The following is a 20,127-nucleotide window of genomic DNA, read 5'->3' as shown; positions in this document are numbered from 1 at the left end:
AATGCATTTAAAAAAAGTTATAAATTAATTTGCATTTTCATGAATGAAATAAGTATTTGATCCCTTTGCAAAACGTGCTTTAGTACTTCATGGCAAAATCTTTGTTGGCAATCACAGAGGTCAGACGTGTCTTGTAGTTGGCCACAAGTTTTGCACACATCTCAGAGGGGATTTTGTCCCACTCCTCCTTGCAGATCCTCTCCAAGTCATTAAAGTTTCATGGCTGATGTTTGGCAACTCGAACCTTCAGCTCCCTCCACAGATTTTCTATGGGATTAAGGTCTGGAGACTGACTAGGCCACTCCAAGACCTTAATATGCTTCTTCTTGAGCCAATCCTTTGTTGCCTTGGCCATGTGTTTTGGATCATTGTCATGCTGGAATATCCACCCACCACCCATTTTCAATGTCCTGGCTGAGGGCAGGAGGTTCTCACCCAAGATTTTACGGTACATGGCCCCATCCATCCTCCCTTTGATGCAGTGCAGTTGTCCTGTCCCCTTGGCAGAAAACATCCCAAAAGCATAATGTTTCCACCTCCATGTTTGACGGTGATGACGGTCGTCTTGGAGTCATAGGCAGTATTCCTCCTCCTCCAAACACGGCGAGTTGAGTTGATGGCAAAGAGCTCGACTTTGGTCACATCTGACCAACACTTTCACTCAGTCCTCCTCTGAATCATTTAGATGTTTAGTGGCAAACTTCAAACAGGCCTGTTCATGTGCTTTCTCAAGCAGGGGGACCTGGTGGGCACTGCAGGATCTCAGTCCTTCACGGCATAGTGTGTTACCAACTGTTCTCTTGGTGACTTTGGTCCCAGCTGCCTTGAGATCATTGAAAAGTTCCTTCCAAGTAGTTCTGGGCTGGTTCCACACCGTTCTCATTATCACTGAAACTCCATGAGGTGAGATCTTGCGTGGAGCTCCAGACCAAGGGAGATTGGCAGTTATTTTATGGTTCTTCCATTTGCGAATAATCGCACCAACTGTTGTCACCTTCTGACCCACCTGCTTGGCAATGGTCTTGTAGCCCATTCCAGCCTTGTGTAGGTCTACAATCTTGTCTTTGACATCCTTGGAAAGCTCTTTGGTCTTGGCCATGGTGCAGAGTTTGGAATCTGGTTAGATTGATTGCTTCTATGGACAGGTGTCTTTTATACAGGTAATACACCTGGGAGCCAGAAATCTTGCTGATTGATAGGGGATCAAATACTTATTTCATTCATTCAAATGCGAATTAATTTATAACTTTTTTGAAATGCATTTTTTAATTATTGTTCTGTCTCTCATTATAGACTGGTCATTTCTTTGTTATTAGGCAAACTTACAAAATCAGCAGGGGTGTAAAAAAAAATTTCCCTGACTGTACCTACCAGGTTATGGGACTTATTTTATTGGGACCAAATATTTAATATCTCAAAAATTATAGTATGAATAAAATGCTCAAACTATGATGCATACAGACTTTCATTAAGAAGCTAACTTCCTTATTCTTTTGAAATACACTGTAAAAAACTGACAAGTAACTGTGTCCTTAGATCCAGAGTGGAGTAAATGACAGGAACTCTGAGAATCACAAAGTTCTTGTTCCTCTGTTTACCTCCTCTGTGTTTGGTCCATTGGGATCAGGGGGGGACAATGCTTCAGTCTCCTCATTGTCATGTGATCCCTACAGAAGTGACAATATTAACTTAAATGTTTCATATTACTGAGTTTCACCAAACACAGTGCAATAACCATGAAGTGATATTTACCTTTCAGTTTACATTATTTTAGTTTTCATGTAACCAAACATTAATGAAATGTTGGAATTACCAGCAACCTACAACCCAACATCTACAGCAGCTATTTAGGAATTCAAACTTTTAAAATATTCACAATGCTTTTGCATGGAGACTGTTGGTAAGAAGCCAACTTCCTATTTCCGAATCACACCGCAGCTAAATCTGCAGCTAATGACCCAGGGAGCCTCCATTACGTTATCCCTGAGAACCACAAAGTCCTTTGCTTCACCTCCTCTGCCTTCAGTTCTTTGGGATCAGTGGATGATGACGCCTCAGTCTTGTGACTGTCATGTGATCTCTGCAAAAATAAAAGTGTCCGCTGATAAAAAATAATATTTTCAGGTTCCACTAAACAACAAGTAGTGACCATGAAATGGTTTTACTTTTCATATTACAGCAAAAACTGGAGGTCACCATGATAAGGTTTAGGTAACGTTTGCTTTTTATGATCTCATAAAACTGATGATGTCAGAGATATATGAAATGGTACAATAACACTCGGCACTCATAGTCGATATTTTCAATCAGGGGCGCTGCTAGAGATTTTGGGCCCCATGAAAGCATATCATATTAGGCCCCCCAGTCTAAACCAATCCAGTTATTTTCCTAATTTTTTAGGGCCCCTGTCGCTCAGGGGCCCTTGGAATCGTCCTAGCTTTCCTCCCCCTTACGGCGCCCCTGTTTTCAATACAGAATAAATGGGCTGGGATAAAGGTGTAAAGTGACACTGATATGGGCCAATGCCTGACAGAGCATATACAGTACAGTAGCACAGTGGAGGGCAGAACAGGCATCTCATCAGCAGGGGTTACTGTATGTTTTTACAGTCACCAAAACAGCGTTCATGCTCTCTATGCTGTGCATTCTGGGCTTGGGCCTGTAAACCTCAGCTGTGTTTCTTCATCGTAATCAGACTGGTTTCTGTGTGGCTGGAAAAGCTCAATATCTGAAGCAAGACTCAAAGCCTTTTCCCTCAAGTCCCCATCTGAACATGGTCTGGTACAGAGAGACCTGCCAAGGACCAGCTCATCAGGGTTCTCTCCCATAAGCAGCTGGTCCATGTTCAGCTGGAGCAGCTGTGCCCCCTGCATGCGAGTTGCCCCCACCCCTAGAGGGGACACACCTGCTACACAGGCGGCATGTGGTGACAGCTCAGAGCTGGCAAGGCCTGCATGGGTGACCAAAGTGGCTGAGCTGTTTTGGGCTCCAGGCAATACACTCCCAGCCCCTGTTGGGGCTCCAAATTCTGCTGGGGGTGTGGGGCTGCTTTGCCTGTTTTGAAAGGCTGTTTATTTATTAAAATGTGTATGTATATATACAGTGCTTGAAGTGGGAATAAACAGTGCCAGTACTCTCCTTCACATTGGTGCGTTTATTGGCTGGTATCAACAAATAATTAAGTACAGTATTACATTCTGAATCATATATGTATCATTTCTATTACCACCTTGAACATGCAATATTAAAATAGGATCTCTGAAAGATGAAATTATTGTAAGACTTCATGACAGTGTGTGAAACTGGTTCTCTCATCGACTGGATAAAGGTCATATTCATCTTTTTCCAAAGCAAACTGCCAATCACGAAATTCAAAGTGACCAATTAATGAAGTGATGAAATCAGCCACTGTTCCCAGCTCCAGTTTCAAAACTCTGTCTGTCGAGCGAGTGAGTGTTGTGCAGACACAAGCGCTTAGAGAGGATGGGCTTTCTCCTCGGGGACGCATATGTGTGCATGGTTTTTATGTACTCAAGTTTTGAGACTAATTAAACGCCATAGCCTTCCCTACCATGTTTAACAGGGGACCATGAACTTGGAGAATGTACTGACATGTTCTGTGTGCTGGAGTCATAATAAGGGCTCTTCCTCTACCTCAACAGACTCCATACTTACAGGCAAGGAGGAAGAGCACAAGGGCCACAGATTTGCTACAAATAATAATCTGAGGGAAGATGGTCAGACTGACATAGAGAAACAGGTCCCAGGACACCAAGCAGAGAGGCTGATGTATCTCGGACACATACCTGGTCCATCTCGGTATCTTGGAGTCTCTGAATCAAGCCCATCTCTTCTTTTATTCTAAGGAAATTATAATACAGTAATTACAATGGAGCTTTGTAATATCACATTTTAAGTTCAATTTTATGATTATTTTGTGAATTCCCATTAACACCTTAAATTTAGATAATTCTGGGAGTTATTCGATTTTCAACTAAGCGTTTGGTTCCTATATAAGAGCTGGATTATGGAGCAGAATCTACATTTTAACAGTTTAACACATGGTGTCCCTCACTTGTAACATTGCTGCATGGTGACTCAGTGGGTGACACTGGCACCTCACACCTCCCGGCTTGGGCTCTGTGTAGTTTGCGTGGCGACTCAGCGGGTGACACTGGCACCTCACACCTCCCGGCTTGGGCTCTGTGTAGTTTGCGTGGCGACTCAGCGGGTGACACTGGCACCTCACACCTCCCGGCTTGGGCTCTGTGTAGTTTGCGTGGCGACTCAGCGGGTGACACTGGCACCTCACACCTCCCGGCTTGGGCTCTGTGTAGTTTGCGTGGCGACACAGCGGGTGACACTGGCACCTCACACCTCCCGGCTTGGGCTCTGTGTAGTTTGCGTGGCGACACAGCGGGTGACACTGGCACCTCACACCTCCCGGCTTGGGCTCTGTGTAGTTTGCGTGGCGACTCAGCGGGTGACACTGGCACCTCACACCTCCCGGCTTGGGCTCTGTGTAGTTTGCGTGGCGACTCAGCGGGTGACACTGGCACCTCACACCTCCCGGCTTGGGCTCTGTGTAGTTTGCGTGGCGACTCAGCGGGTGACACTGGCACCTCACACCTCCCGGCTTGGGCTCTGTGTAGTTGGCGTGGTGACTCAGCGGGTGACACTGGCACCTCACACCTCCCGGCTTGGGCTCTGTGTAGTTTGCGTGGTGACACAGCGGGTGACACTGGCACCTCACACCTCCCGGCTTGGGCTCTGTGTAGTTTGCGTGGTGACTCAGCGGGTGACACTGGCACCTCACACCTCCCGGCTTGGGCTCTGTGTAGTTTGCGTGGTGACTCAGCGGGTGACACTGGCACCTCACACCTCCCGGCTTGGGCTCTGTGTAGTTTACATTCTCTCTCCATGTTTACCCAGATACTCCCCAGTTTCCTCACAGTCCCAAAACATGAGGTTTAAATATCCCATCGCATGTGACTGTGTGTTTGTTCTGTGATGGACCAGCATCCTGCCCAGGGTGTCCCCTGCCTTGTGCCCTGTGCTTCCTATCACAGGTGCCAGACTCCCCACAAGGGATGGATGATTTTTTTTGCACGTTGATACCACTTTATGAAATAAATGGCTTGTACATGTACTGCGTAGATGTCTACTTACTTTTCTTTTTTATCCAACCCTGTAATTAAAAATAGATACAATATGTTGGAGCTCAAAATACTAAGACCTCAATAGGATTTTGTAGTTTATTGTAGCTGCCAGGTTATAAGTAATTAATAATGATAACGTGTAAGCATCATAGCATCAGCATCATAAAGGAAAACCAGGAAACCCAAATGAATTAAAGCAGCATTGTTATGAAATGTTACATCCTGAACCTTATCGCATAGTGAATAAATAACAATGTGGTTATAAATGTAATATTCATCCAGCTTTAGTGCTGAGCAGAAAGCTGCTAACATGCTGGAAAATTCCCAGTACACATATTCAACCTTTATGGTAAGTTATACATCATATACCTGTTATACTTACAGTATGCAGACATCTGTATAACAAACCAGCAGAAGAGGAAGACAGACCCAGAAATCAGGACAATCAGCTGCAGATCCAATGGCTGTTTTCCTGTGTCTGAAATGACATGAGCACAAAAATCACTGAGGACTGAGGTCAATAAATGAGCAGTAAGTGACATATTAAACCACAGGAATACATATATGTCCTAAACAGTTTGTACAATTTAGTTGTGTGGTTAAGTTTACATGCTAAAAGTAAAATTGCAGGAGAAACATCTCAAATCTATAGTATATTTACCTGCTTTGAGTTTTAATGCTACAGCCAGGGCAACAGAATTCAGGAGGGGGAGAAAAAAAGCCCCTGAGAAATATACATATTTACGGGGTTTGGCTGAAAGATACAGAGAAAAGCATTAGTCATACAGCTACATACAGGGCTGTAATGAAGTACATTTTTGCTCATCCATAGCAATTAAATGTGTTGCATAACCAAACAAATTTAGTATAATACAAAGAACATTCTAAGTGCACAACAAGGCTTTTAAATGATTATTTGATTCACTGAAGGAAAGGGAAAAACAATAAAAATTAAAAAAACAAACAAATATTCACCAACACCCATATCACCCATGTGACAAAGTAATTTCCCCCCTTTTGCATCGCTGTGCAGAATTTTTCACCCACTCTTCTCTGTAGAATTGTTTTAATTCAGCCTCATTGGAGGGTTTTTTAAATCTAAACTGCCCATTTAAGGTCATGAGGTTAAACTTGACCACTTTGACTAGGCCACTGTCACTACCGAAAATGTTACACCTACCGAAAATGCAACTTGCGCTACTACGCATGCGCATGCTTGCGACTTCTGGAAGGAGGCGTACTATTTTTACGGCATTGCGTCACATTTCATCATCTGTAGATTTTTGATGAGAATGTCGACAGCGAGAGGAAAGAGAAGATTTAACCGGATAATGATGGAGTCCTTCGACTTTAAAAGATTTTATGCCCAATGTGCTTCAGAAGGAGCAATGTAAAATACAGGGTATGGCCATCAATTTTACAAAGGTGACATTACTTTAATGTTACCATTATGTATTACTCCCAGTTCGATGTGCTGTGAAGTTACTTAAACTAAGCCTGCTTTTTTCTCCTTAGTCATTTCTTTTCTTATTTGTATCAGTGTAATTACCACACACTCGTGTCAGTTATGGCAGCTGTGTCTTGTGGTGCTAAATTAATCAAATTATATTTGTTTCTGACAGACGACCGATTGTTTTATCTTGGGTCAAAGTTCTTAACTATTATTATGCTGTGTTTTTTTTTTTTTTTTTTAGAAAATGCTGTACATATATCACAGCCCTTTGATAAGCAATATGGGTACACAAGATTGATATACACCCCAATTTTATTTTTTCTAAAGAAAAAGCATCTATTCAGCAATACCATTGGGAAAAACCTTATGCAAGATTACTGTCAGGCACTAAAAGCAACGCGCACACAGATGCAAATATTACAATCGGCAAAGCAATATGGTTTAAATACCACAATAAAGTGATGGCTGAACTACAAATATAAACATCAATGACCCATCTCACAATACGTGACCAATGAATGATGATACACGACGTCCATGCCCTGAATCACGCAATCACGGTCTGCCGCAAAATGTGAATACATGCGCAGTATTGGGCCTGTGGAAGTGTACATTATGCATGCGTAATAAAGAAGTGCCGGAAATTTCGTGGATGCTTGCGTGATGAATGTGCGCATGCGTAGTAGCGGAAGTTACATTTTCGGTAGGTGTAACATTTTCGGTATTTCAGCCACTCCAAAACCTTAATTTTGTTCTTTTTTCTTTTCCGCCATTCAGAGATGGACTTGCTCTTGTGGTTCAGATCATTGTCCTGCTGCATAACTTAATTGTGTTCGAGCTTCAGATCACAGACTGATGACTGAACCTTCTCCTTCAGTACTTTCTGGCAGACAGCTGAATTCACGCGTCCCTCAATTACAGCAGTGCAGCAGCAAAGCATCCCCACAGCATCACACTGCCTCCACCATGTCTGACTGTGGCCATGATGTTCTTTGTGTGGAAGCTGTGTTAGCTTTACGCGAGATGTAGCAGGACCCATGCCTTCCAAATAGCTCCACTTTTGACTCATCAGCCCACAGAACATCCTCTCAAAAGTGCTGGAGATAATCAAGGTGCTTTTTGATGAATGTTTGACGAGCCTTCATGTTCTTCTCATTTAGCTGTGGTTTCTGCCTTGTAACTCTCCCACTGTCCCATGTTTGCCCAGTGTCTTTCTAATCATGGAATCATGAATGCAGACATTAACTGATCTGACAGAGGGGTCTGCTGCAGCTTTCCTGATGAGGTTTCTATTCACTCCTTGAGTAATTCTGCTATCCCGGCCACTCCTGGGCAGATTTGCCATTTTTCCAAGTTTTTTCATCTGAAGATGATGGTTCTCACAGGAACTTCTGATTAAGGTATGGTGTCATGCTTCTTGAGACCCCTTATCCAGCTCCACATTGCTGCAATGGTTCTATTTAAGTGATGTCAAGTCAAGTCAAGTGGTTTTTATTGTCATTTCAATGATACACAGTGATACAGTACATAGTGAAATGAGAGAACGTTCCTTCAGGACCATGGTGCTACATACTGTATAACACTACATCAACACAGGACTACATAAAGTGCAAGTGTGCAAATAGTGCAAACATTGCAAATACAGTGCAACACAATAGAAGAGATAATGTGTAAGAGAAGCTAAGTGTAAAGTGCAACAGTGCAATGGGTTGTGCAAAAAGTTATGATATGTAAATTCATCAGGGCTGGCAACAATCAAGCCTGGGTGTGTCTAGTTTAATTTAACCAATTACCATTTAGATTTTGTTAATTAGTTGATTGAGCGACCAATTACTTTGTCAAAGCACTGTATATACAATAAAACAGCCATTGGGTATTTTCCTTAATTAAATAAAAAATAATGCTGTGTTTACAAATTAAAAAAAGAAATCATAATATTTTAGTTAAAATATTAAAAAATAATTATAAAACAATATTTAAACACCTCATCAATGAAAATGTTTTTTAAAAATGATTTTATAGTAAAACAAATACAAACCAATTAAATGTCCCCGCTCCCAGAATACAAAGAGTGTTGTGACACTCAGAATGTAGACAAACACAAACTCGCAGATCTTTACAGGTTGTCCTGTGGTCAGAAATAGTTGCAGTTAATTTCTGTTAAATACAACAAGGGATATTCATGAAATGAACAACTTCCTGTTCCTATAAAATCAGTAAATTCATCTCTGAAGACACACAGAACAAATTAAACTAAACTGCTCCACCGTTGGAAGTATCCTTTTTACAGTTTACACAGAATGTATTACTGACTGTTTTATATTGATTACATCACAGTCTATGCCTTTATTAGTAAGGTGTAATTCATTAATGACTTAATAAAAATAGTTACAGTGCATTACTGTTAACTGCATCCCAAAAATTATTTCAGGCTTATCAACATTTTACAAACATCATTTACCAAAAGTTGCTGACAATTAAAGCTCTATTACAATCAAATGGTTTCCTTACAGTTAAAGGTTTTCCTTACCTTTGTCATTTTCTAGAATCGCACTTAGATATAGGAAACTTATTATTAGATGAAGCATGAAGAAAATCCCCAAAAGGATTTTCTGAACAAAATCTGAAAAGTAATAAAACATGTAAAATAGACAAAACAAACATAAAACAGCCCCCCATTAAACATTATCTCTGTTTACTTTTGGCTGTTATATCTTTGAGGGGTGGACAAAATAGTGGAAACATCAGTATATTTATTTCAAGGACCTAATAAGTTCGGCCCCTTCTAGCTTCAATAATTCAGGAATCTGGTTCAGATCTTCCTACAGTGTGGTTATGGAATCCTGATGTGTGCATGGGACATTGGACTGATCTTCAGAATGAAAAGCCTCCAGTTCTTTGCAAGATGAATAAGGTGGAAATCGACTTCACACACTGTGCTCCAGAACCTCCCATAAAGCTTTAATGGTGTTTAGATCTGGTGGCTGGGAGGCCAAGGAAGGCATCTGACTTCATCCTGGTACTCAAGAAACCTCTCCTGAATTTGTTTAGCAGGGTGTATGGGGGCATTATCATCATGGAATAAGGGAACATCATGAGGGAACGTTGTATGAGCCACAGGGAACAGCTGGTCTTGTAAAAAGCCCTCATGTTCCTTGGCTGTTATAGGACAATGCAGAGAATCATCAGACCTAATGACTCCCACGAGATGGCTGCCCACACCAACAGGCACTGTGGGCCAATGGCGTCCTTTGGCTTTTTCCAAATGTAACCCCATCCAGACGCTCTGCAATACTGCACTACTGAGTGCACTGCAATACTGCCCTGCTGAGCAAACTCTGCATCTGTATCACTATACTTAGCACAAGTAATTTTACTGTTGCAAAGGCCCTGCTAGAGCTGGGCGATATGTCCTATTTTTTACAATAAATTTGATATTCAATTTTAATAGATTTTCATCTACTCAAAATCAAACTACAGATGGCAAATAAATGTTTCAAAACAAGTTTTAACTTCACTTCACTTTATTTTTTTACTTAGAGTTAAAGTGCAATCTGACAAGCCAAAAAAGATGCTTGTAAGTGAGATGGCAGACCACGCCATTGTAAACACTTTTAGAAACTTGTAAAAACTTTTAGCACGTTAATGAATCCAGGCTTTTCCACAGTATGTATGGGCACTATGTCTTTTGCAACATACATCACGACAGCGTTTGTTAGCGCCTTCTACCGTGCCCCATTCTTATCATATGGCACACAGTTCGAAAACCTGTCAGGGACGGTTGCTTGCTTAACTTTGGATGTTGTGCTGGTGCTGCGGCTATTTTCATTTCGCTGGGAGCTGCACTTCTTTCACTCCGCTGTGTGCCTCTGCTTTAGATGCTGGAATAAATTTGTTGTGCTGCTTCCTTTGGTTGCAACAGACTTTGCAACGAGGACTTGTTTGGTCTGTGTCCAATGGCGCGAAACCGAACCATTGCTGTGTTGTTTCTGAATCTGCTAGAATGTTTGGCTGTGCCGCGCTAATTTACCCGTGAAGAACAGTGCGTCGCATTAGTTCCGCTTTTGGCGCTCACGTGTAAAATGAGTAATAAAATCGATTTTCATAAAAACACATTGTCCTGAACTGTAAATTCAAGAGAGAGGCGACACTTAGGAGAGGTTGCAGTCTCAGTCGCATGAGGAACATCTTGCTGAATAAATAAAGGGCGTATTATGCTTCATCATGGAGTCTCCAAATAACCAGGACTTACCAGCAAAATACCAAGAAAACATTCTTGATGATAAACTGTAAAAATGTATCGGCCTCAGGTTCATTTTCAAGGGTGTGAAGTGTTTTATGCACCATGTAGGTCAATTTGTATACTTTTGAGAATGAGGAAAAGGGAATAGGGAAAGAACAAGGACGTACCAGTAAAATACCAGGAAAACATTAATGATGATAGACTTTTATAATATATCAACATGGTCATAGATAAGACTTCAGGTTCTTCAAGGGTGTGAAGTGTTTTAGAAAATAGGGAAACTAATTACATTTTGCTCAAAAATAATTGTCAATTGAGTATATAATAAGCATTATTATGCAAAGCATTATTTTAAACTACATATAAACAGGGGAGAGTTTAATTTTGAGAACTACATGGATTTTAATTGCACTCTGATGACTCAATTTAAAGACTGACTCATATAAATTACCAGTGACAAACAGACTGAATATGGTTCAGAACAAAATTTCATACTTACAGTAAAATCCCTCCAAGCGCTTTTCTTCATGATACAATAAATAATCCTTGATAATGATGCAGGCACATATTGCCAAAGCAGCCACTGTAATTGGAATTGTATATTCTGAAAACAGAGAGATTACATTAGTGTGTGGTTGTCACGGACTCGAGGGTTTCTCTCATGAGGGCGGGGCATTGTTAAGGCAGGGAAGAAGATGGAAAATCCACTGGCGGCTCACAGGAACATGGGGGTTTATTAATAGAACAGAAAACACAGGGAACACTACAAAACAAAACGGACCATGAGGGGTCAAAAGCAAAATGGGAAAAATCCAAGACTAACTACAAAAGGTCAAGGGAACAGGGCAATAAGGAGCTGGCAGGGACACAAACATGGCAAACAGAAGAATCAGGAAAACCATAATCAACAGAACCATCAGCAACAGCAACAACGACTCCAAAAAGAACAGAACAGGATCAGGAACTTAAATACAAAATGCTAGCAAATGTAATGCCGGACAGGTGAAAAAAATTAACAAGGGCTGGTAAAACGGGCAACAGCTGAAACTAAAACTAACATCATGAAACTCAAACTAGGAAACAGAATCTAACACCGGGGGAATAACAGACAGGTAAAACACAACCACGGGCACAAAGCCAAAAACCGAAACCAAATACAAATCACAAAACACAGGAACTAGAAAACTGATACAAATGAAACACTAGGGGACAAAATCTACAAAAATACAAAGACAAAGCAGACAAAGGTGGCCAACTAGAGAGCAGGGGAAACACACTAAAGACTGACAATGGCGACACCTGCTGGCCAAACGGGGAAGAAGACACGAAAGACTCAGACAGACAGGTGCTGACCCTGACAGTGGTGTATAATTATCCTCACTAGTGCCTTATCCTATCATTATTATGGATATAAAATGTAACAGTAGTCTGAGGTGTATACCTATCCACACTAGTGTCCTATCCTATCATTATTATGAATATAAAGTGTAACATCACTGTCTATGTTTAATAAATAAAAGGTTTTCCTCATCTAAACAATCACTGTCTTTACTTCAGCTCCCTTTACAAAGTTACAATTCTCATATTCCCAGTCACATGACACCAGGGTTGGGTTGTACTAGAATACAGGTACCTGCGTTACATATTCAAAATACAAAAATGCATACAGACGATCCTCTACTTACAAATGAGATATGTTCCAAATGCAGTGTTGTGCCTGAACGAGTTCATTGAACGGTCGTTCATGAACTCGTTCATATTCTGGGTGAACGTGAACTGAACGTGCTGTATATCTGCCTGATGAACGTGAACGTGAACGCGCTCATTCTGGCGTTTATGAACGTCGTTCTCTCGTAGTTCAATTTTGTTCTAGAGAGTGCCAGATTTCCATGGAGCCAGGCAAAATCCCGGCTATAACCACTGACTGTACAATATCTAGGCTACAACCGCTACAACACAATCTAAAACAGGCTTTATTATATAGGGGGAAAGACCAGATCTGGCAACACCAGCCACCACAGAGTCGCACCGCGCATGCGTCATTAAATTGCGAAGGATGAATGGAGGCAAAATCCGATGAAGGCAGCGGCACTACTTCTGTCTCAATGATGAATGAAACTTAATATGTCCACCTAAAAGAATTTTTTGAAAAGGTCAGTGATGATCCAGGTGGGAAAAATCTTACCTTTTTGTGTAAACTGTGCCTGCCGGGTCTCAAGAAGCAACTCCGCACATCAACAACGTCAACAGCAAACTTGAAACGGCATATTGAAATAAAGCACCCGTCTAACCTTTTAAGGTATGTGCAGGTCACAAAAAAATCAAAAGACACGGCAACGGTGTGCCAAAACAGATTCTGTTCTACCACCCAAAACCAAATAACGGTGTACAGTAACGGCAGCTCCAGGTTGTCCGCAGCTGGACAACCTGGTTTTGCAGTATATTGTTGGAGACCTGCAGTGTGGAAGTAAAATTGGACATTGTAGGCCCAGGAGGGGAGGCATATTGGGTCTGTTACTATATGTCTTAGGCCTTAGGCCAGAAGAGATTGTTTTGTGGCTCAGCAGCTACAGCGGGATCTTAATTTAATTAGTGACTGGGCTGACACCTGGCAGATGAAATTTAACATAGACAAATGTAAGGTACTCCATGACTCCATGTAGAGAGCAGAAATATAAAGTACAGGTATTTTATGGGACCTACTGAAATAAAGGTAGCTGATTATGAGAAAGACCTTGGTGTGTATGTTGATGCTTCCATGTCTCATTCTCGCCAGTGCGGGGAAGCAATAAAAAAGGCCAATAGGATGTTGGGGTATATCTCCAGGTGTGTGGAGTTTAAGTCAAGGGAGGTAATGCTAAGATTATACAATTCCTTGGTGAGACCTCACCTAGAATATTGTGTACAGGTTTGGTCACCATATCTTAAAAAGGACATAGCGGCCTTAGAAAAGGTGCAGCGTAGGGCCACAAGAATGATTCCTGGTCTTAGAGGAATGTCATACGAGGAAAGGTTATTTGAGCTAAATCTATTCAGCCTCAAGCAAAGGAGACTGAGGGGGGACATGATCCAGGTCTATAAGATTCTAACAGGTTTGGATGCTGTTCAACCGAATAGTTACTTCAGCATTAGTTCAAATACAAGAACTCGTGGCCATAGGTGGAAATTAGCGGGAGAACATTTCAAACTGGATTTAAGGAAGCACTTCTTTACACAGCGTGTAGTCAGAGTATGGAATAGTCTTCCTGATAACGTAGTGCAAGCTGAATCCTTGGGTTCCTTTAAATCAGAGCTAGATAAGATTTTAACAACTCTGAGCTATTAGTTAAGTTCTCCCCAAGCGAGCTCGATGAGCCGAATGGCCTCCTCTCGTTTGTATAGTTCTTATGTTCTTACAGTATGTTCTTATGTTCTATGTACCTCGCTTTGTGATAGCTGCCTGCAGTTGGCTCCGCAGAAGCTCGGACCTTGAAGAGGCAGACAGTGGAGCAAAGGGGGGGAGAAACCACTTGCAGGAAGAGACTCGAAGTCGCCCCAACTGGTGCACAAAGAGTTATAGCTTATTAAAGTAGTTGTAGTAGTCAATATAATATGTTACGCAATTGATTGCATCATGTTAATCATACTTATGTTAATCATACTAATCATATGTTAACCATGTATTTTCAGCGATTCAGGGACAATATGTCTATGTGTTAATCATTAATCAATGGAACACCCAATCTAGAAGCCGAGGCTGTCTCCAGTAAATTGCGTATAATGGGTGGATTTTACCTTGCTACCAAGGTGAACCAAGGGAGCAGGAGAATTGTGTTTGTTATACGTTTCAGCTTAGTTTGTTGATGTTTCATGACCAATCAGGATTTAGAAGTCCTGGGAGTTATGGTTTATCTACTGGTTGCTCTGTGTGCTGGGGGTGACTTGGTACCAAGTGCCAGAGTGTGATGGGAGCCTTTGAGGAAAGTGGAAAACCCAGCTTTCATAAACTTAATAAAGGGGTTGCAGCCATCCAAAAAGGTGACATCAAGAAAAAAAGTACAAACACTGCTGAACAAGTAATTTGAAGAAAACATATGTGAACTTAAAACTAAACTCTCTGCGATTGATGCTGTGTGCACAACAGCAGATTGCTGGTCAGCTGTGAACAAAGCATTTATGGGCATCACTATCCACTGGCTGAACAAAAATGATGTTTCTAAGAGACATTCTGCAGTCCTGGCATGTCGGCGTATTAAAGGAGCACATACACATGATGTGTTGGCAAAATTATTGTCAGATGTCAACAAAGAATTCAAAATCCACAACAAGGTTGTGCGTACAGTTACAGACAACGCTTCAAATTTTGTCAAGGCGTTCAATTGTTTTGGGATGGATGTTGCTATTGATACTGAAGAGCCAGAGACAGTGGTCCACTTTGATGAAACTAAAAGTGAAGATGACAATGAACCAGAGTCAGCCTTTGCTGCTGCCAGTGAGAACTCAGATGAAGATGACCAGATGGAGCCTCATTCTCTCTCAGGTCTGGATCATCCCTCTCTCCCCCCTCATAGAAGGTGCATACTGTAGCTCACACCTTGAATCTAGTGGCCAAAGATACAGAAAAAGTAACTGAACCACGTTACAAAACAATGTCGAGAGCTGTTTTTGCAAAAGCTTCTGCTTTGTGGAACCGAGTTAAGCGAAGTCCAAAGGCTTCTGATACTGTGGAGGAAAAGCTTGGGATTAGCTTTATTGTGCCAAATGACACAAGATGGAACTCTGTATTTCTTGCCATGGAGAGACTGTCTCACATAGCAACATTAACTACCAGGGCAGAAATAAATGTGGCTGAGGTCCCCCCTGCAAATGATGCCACTCCCCTACATGACGAGCTGATTCTGCACACTGTGAGTGATGAGTTTGGCTTTCGCCGATTCTCTCCACATGAAGTCAACTTCATTCACAAATTTGTGGACGTGATGAGGCCTTTAGCACTTGCATTAAACATCCTCCAAGCAGAGAAAAACATCTTTCTTGGCTACCTGGCTCCAACCATCGTGCAACTGCAATGTCTTATGAATGACCTGTTGGATGAGAGCATGAAGCCCACTGCTGCAGAGGGTCTCATTACATGCCGTCCCCTTATAGAGAGCATCTTGCAGTCACTGAGTACAAGGTTGGCAGATCTTCTGGAGAAGAGGGAGCACATACTCTCCGCTATGCTGATGCCAAGATTCAAGCTAGACTGGGTCCAAGATGAGGAAAAATGTGTGCTGTACAGATTGATGCTGAAAAGAGAATTTCAAACCCTCAGCTCTGATGACTCAGCTGCAAGAGACTTAGGTCAACCCCAGTCCAGTGGTAAAATGGAGAAGAAAGATTCTGCAGCTTCATTCTTCAGATTTAACAGAAAAACTCCGGTTTCTCAAAAAACTGAAGTGGACACCTATTTGGATGCTCCAACCACATATGGGTTTTATGAATACATGCAGTTTTCAAAGCTCAAAAGGCTGTTCATAAAACACAACACTGCACTGCCCTCAAGCGCTCCAGTAGAGAGGCTCTTCAGCATCGGTGGTCTAATATTCAGGTATGGACAAACTGTGATTATATTCCATAATTAATATGCTTTGGTCATAAGTACAGTAAATATCTACCCTCTATCATGTCTTGGTGATAATATTTTAATGCTGCTCATGTAGCTTTTTTTTTTTTTTTTTTTTTTTTTTTTTTTTTTTTTATATTCCCTCCTCCACCCCCCCTCTGCAGGGGACTGTATCTATTTTTTTTTTTTTTTTTTTTTTTTTTTTTAAATTATTATTTATTTATTTATTTTTTATTTTATTTTATATTTTTATTTACTTCCTCAAAAGAAGGAGAGGGAGGGGGGGGGGACAAAGGAGAAGGAGGGAAGAGAGAGAGAGGGAGAGAGAGGAATGGAAAGAAAACAGAAAAAAAAAAAAAAAAAACAAAAGAAAAACAAAAAAAAAACAAAAAAACCAAGAAAAAAACAAAACAGATAATCTGCTTCCATGTCTGTTGAAAAGAGAAAGACAACATACAACATCTGTACTAATCACAACGACCATCAAACGTTAAATGTTGTTGAACAGCACACACAACCAGCCTTACAACCCATGCCCAGAAACAACAGCCGATCAAGACAGTGTGTGTCCGTGAGCACGTGTCCGTGAGCACCTGTGTGCACACCTGTGTGTCAGCGCGCTGGTGTTCCTAAGGTTTCTCCAAGTAATTGTCTAGTAGTGTGTGTGGGGAGCCACAGCCCCGCCCACCCAGGACATGAAGTCGACACGGGGGAGACCCGGGCCCCAGATATCCAGAGGCCCCCCAGGGCACGGGAACCCCAGGAGGACCAACGCAGGGACAATTGCAGCCCCCACCGAGAAAAGGGCAGAGGAGCGCTCCGGAGGGGGGCCATCCGGCAGCCACATCACAGGAGCCCCAGGGGGCCGTGGCGACGAGCACGCAGGCCCCGCCGGCGGCCGGCCACACCAGGGCAGACCGGACCCCGGGCCCAGAGATCCAAGGGACCCCCCACCCCCCAGCCAGGGCCCCGACAGAGCCGGAAGGGCCAGGCCCCGGCAGGCAACCGCCGAGAGTGAGCCAGCACACACCAGAGCATCCAGCCCCAGACATCGAGAGCCACCAACGCATCGGCGGCCGGGGGCCTCATCCACCAGCAGGGAGTGTGGCGGGGGGTAATAGAGCCTGAGATGTTATTTCAGGTGGAGTCTAAGACCCAACCTGACACATACGTATAGACAGACAGGCACACACATACACAAGCATACGTTCCCACCCTCATGCACACATAAACAAATATTCACCCATTCGCCCAACATGAAGACACAGAAATGAACGCCGTACACACACTCACACTCCCCATATATACTCTATACTTCGAGATCTAGGCACCACCGCCCCCAGAGGGGCAATCCGCCACCAGACCTCGGAGATGGATCCCTTTTTTCCTCTGGCATGGGGACAAGAAGACCACCCCGGACCCCACAGCAGCCGAGAAGCCCACCAGCCCAGACCCCGACCGGACGGCCAGCTCCTCCCAGCCCCCGGCCCCAGATGGTGAACAGAGAACGGGGGTGTGAAAAGACCCCATGTAGCTAATAGTAATTGTGGTTTTCAATATAAAATTTGGTCAAATTATTTCAGTGATTGCCTCAGTACACAATTCCTTTTAATACAGATTACTGTTACCATTTTTTGCACAATAATCATGATGTTAAAATTTCTTGTTTCGTCTCATTCAGGCCCAGGAGAAACCGACTGGGAGATGCCAACTTTGAGAAGCAGCTGATCTTGAATGCCAACAAAAAGATCTGAAGGTATCTTAAATATTGTTCTGACCTATTTATTGGGCTATAGAAGCACAATGGAGATGAGTGTGTGGGTGTGCAGAGGTGAGCTGCATAAAAATAACAGAGCATATCTTGTTTTTACAGGAAGCAAGACACAGCAGATCTAGCAGGGAGAGACCACTGGGACCAGTGACAGAGGATCTTCATTCATATAAGGGGTTTTCAAGCTGGATAGAAAGTAACACTGTCCTTGGTCCAGCACGTGTTGGACTTTTTTTTTCCCCATTGATGATTATTATTATTATTTGAATTATTTATGTCCATGGCCTTGGACTCTGATTGACTCTTTTTAAGTTATTGAGGGTTTTTTTTGTTTAGTTTTTTCTCATTCATTTGGACTAAATATTTCACTTTTATTACCCAAGTTCTAGATCTGTTCTTTTTGTTTGGGCAAACAACTCAGAAAAAAATACATTCACAAAAAATTGAAAAGTGACTTACTGAGAAGAAAATCAATGTTTAAATGTTTTGCGCTTTGAGGTACATCCTTGTTTCCTACCTCAGCCTGGTTCCTACCTCAGATTGTTTCTTAATTCCTCATTAAAAAAACCATTCAAGCAGCACGTTCTTCCTCATGTTTCTGAGAATATACTGTAGGGTGAAAGCTGCAGCTGGATACGAGTGTGGACTGAATGGGGGGCAACAACTGGAAAATGCCAGTATTCTTAGGGTAACTGTCACGCCCACAGGGGCAGGGCGACACAATGGTAGACAATCGCCGCTTAATCAGCAGGACGATCCGTTACCTACTTAAGCCAATCGCAACTTCCCGGAAGTTGCGAGGTATTGTTGCCATTTTTTGAATGTGCCTTACTACTGTAAGCGTTTTGACCGTCTCTTGTTTCCCCTGTTCATCCTGCCTGCTGTGTTCTGCCCTGCTGTTTCATCTAACCTGCCTGCTTCTCGTCCCTCTTCGACCTGCCCGATCCCGTCCGACCTGCCCTTCTGCCCTGACGATTCAACCCCGCTTCCTTCATCATTTCCCCGTCCCATCTCTCCGTGTAGGACTGACTCTCCCGGTTATCGACATCTGCCCGTTTTACGACTACCCGTTTGGATTCTCCCTTTGGCTCTGATTGTACCCGGCTTTCCAAATAAACCTGTCTCCTGCATTACGGGGTTCGCCTGTTCCTTGGCTGCACAGCGTAACAGTAACAGCTTGCAGCAACATACTGGAAAAAATAAAAGAACTATGAACTAGTTCATTTTGGAACCTGCGAACTTAGTTAAAAAAATTTGAATTATGAACTATGAACTGAACTAGTTCATTTTAAAATGTGTGAACTGAACTTTGAACTAGTTCATGTAGAAAATGAACTTTCCCAACACTGTCCAAATGGCCATTCGTAACTTGAAATGTTCATAAGTCATTGTTCAACATCATTTTAAGGGTATACACAAGTACAAAGAACTAGGATGCTGGGAGTACACATGCTACGCTGCTGTGCGGCAGGAGTAATGGCCAGGAGTTTGTACTACCCAGAATTGGCGCACAGAAAAAAAATTGATGTTGTGGACAGGAAACAGTAACCCAGTAAACACCATTTGGACTTACAGTCCTCTTCGTACGTGTGTCTGAAAGTTCGTGAGTAGAGCAACGTCTGTATTCTGTATTCAGCTCACTTTCTATTTATGAAATAGTATTTGAGAATACAGACACTTTATGAAATTTCTATCAATCCATCCATTAGCTTCCACTTGTCCGGGGTTCGGGTCGCAGGGGTAGCAGCTTCAGGAGAGATACCCAGACCTCCCTCTCCCCAGCTACCTCTACCAGCTCTTCGGGGGGGATGCCGAGGAGTTCCCAGGCGAACCGAGAGATATAATCCCACCAGCACATCCTGGGTCTGCCGTAGGGCCTCCTCCCTGTAGAACATGCACGGAAAACCTCTCTGGGTA

The 20,127-nt window shown here is 42.5% G+C and overlaps 1 protein-coding gene across 1 annotated transcript in view; it reads right to left on the bottom strand.

Moving 5' to 3' along the window:
• Window positions 1-20,127, bottom strand: part of LOC111842963 (uncharacterized) — a 95,369-nt gene that overhangs the window by 1,045 nt on the left and 74,197 nt on the right. Inside the window, exons 13-21 of the mRNA XM_072701873.1 lie at window positions 11,355-11,459; window positions 9,143-9,235; window positions 8,651-8,740; window positions 5,821-5,913; window positions 5,542-5,637; window positions 5,170-5,188; window positions 3,807-3,861; window positions 2,012-2,080; window positions 1,599-1,667 (exon numbers count right to left, since the gene is read on the bottom strand). Of these exons, the coding sequence (XP_072557974.1) occupies window positions 1,599-1,667; window positions 2,012-2,080; window positions 3,807-3,861; window positions 5,170-5,188; window positions 5,542-5,637; window positions 5,821-5,913; window positions 8,651-8,740; window positions 9,143-9,235; window positions 11,355-11,459 (689 nt within the window). The remainder of the gene's footprint in view (window positions 1-1,598; window positions 1,668-2,011; window positions 2,081-3,806; window positions 3,862-5,169; window positions 5,189-5,541; window positions 5,638-5,820; window positions 5,914-8,650; window positions 8,741-9,142; window positions 9,236-11,354; window positions 11,460-20,127) is intronic.

The sequence above is a fragment of the Paramormyrops kingsleyae genome, chromosome 18, assembly GCF_048594095.1.
Source record: "Paramormyrops kingsleyae isolate MSU_618 chromosome 18, PKINGS_0.4, whole genome shotgun sequence".
Classification (NCBI taxonomy): domain Eukaryota; kingdom Metazoa; phylum Chordata; class Actinopteri; order Osteoglossiformes; family Mormyridae; genus Paramormyrops; species Paramormyrops kingsleyae.
This window is presented reverse-complemented; position numbering and strand designations above follow the sequence as displayed.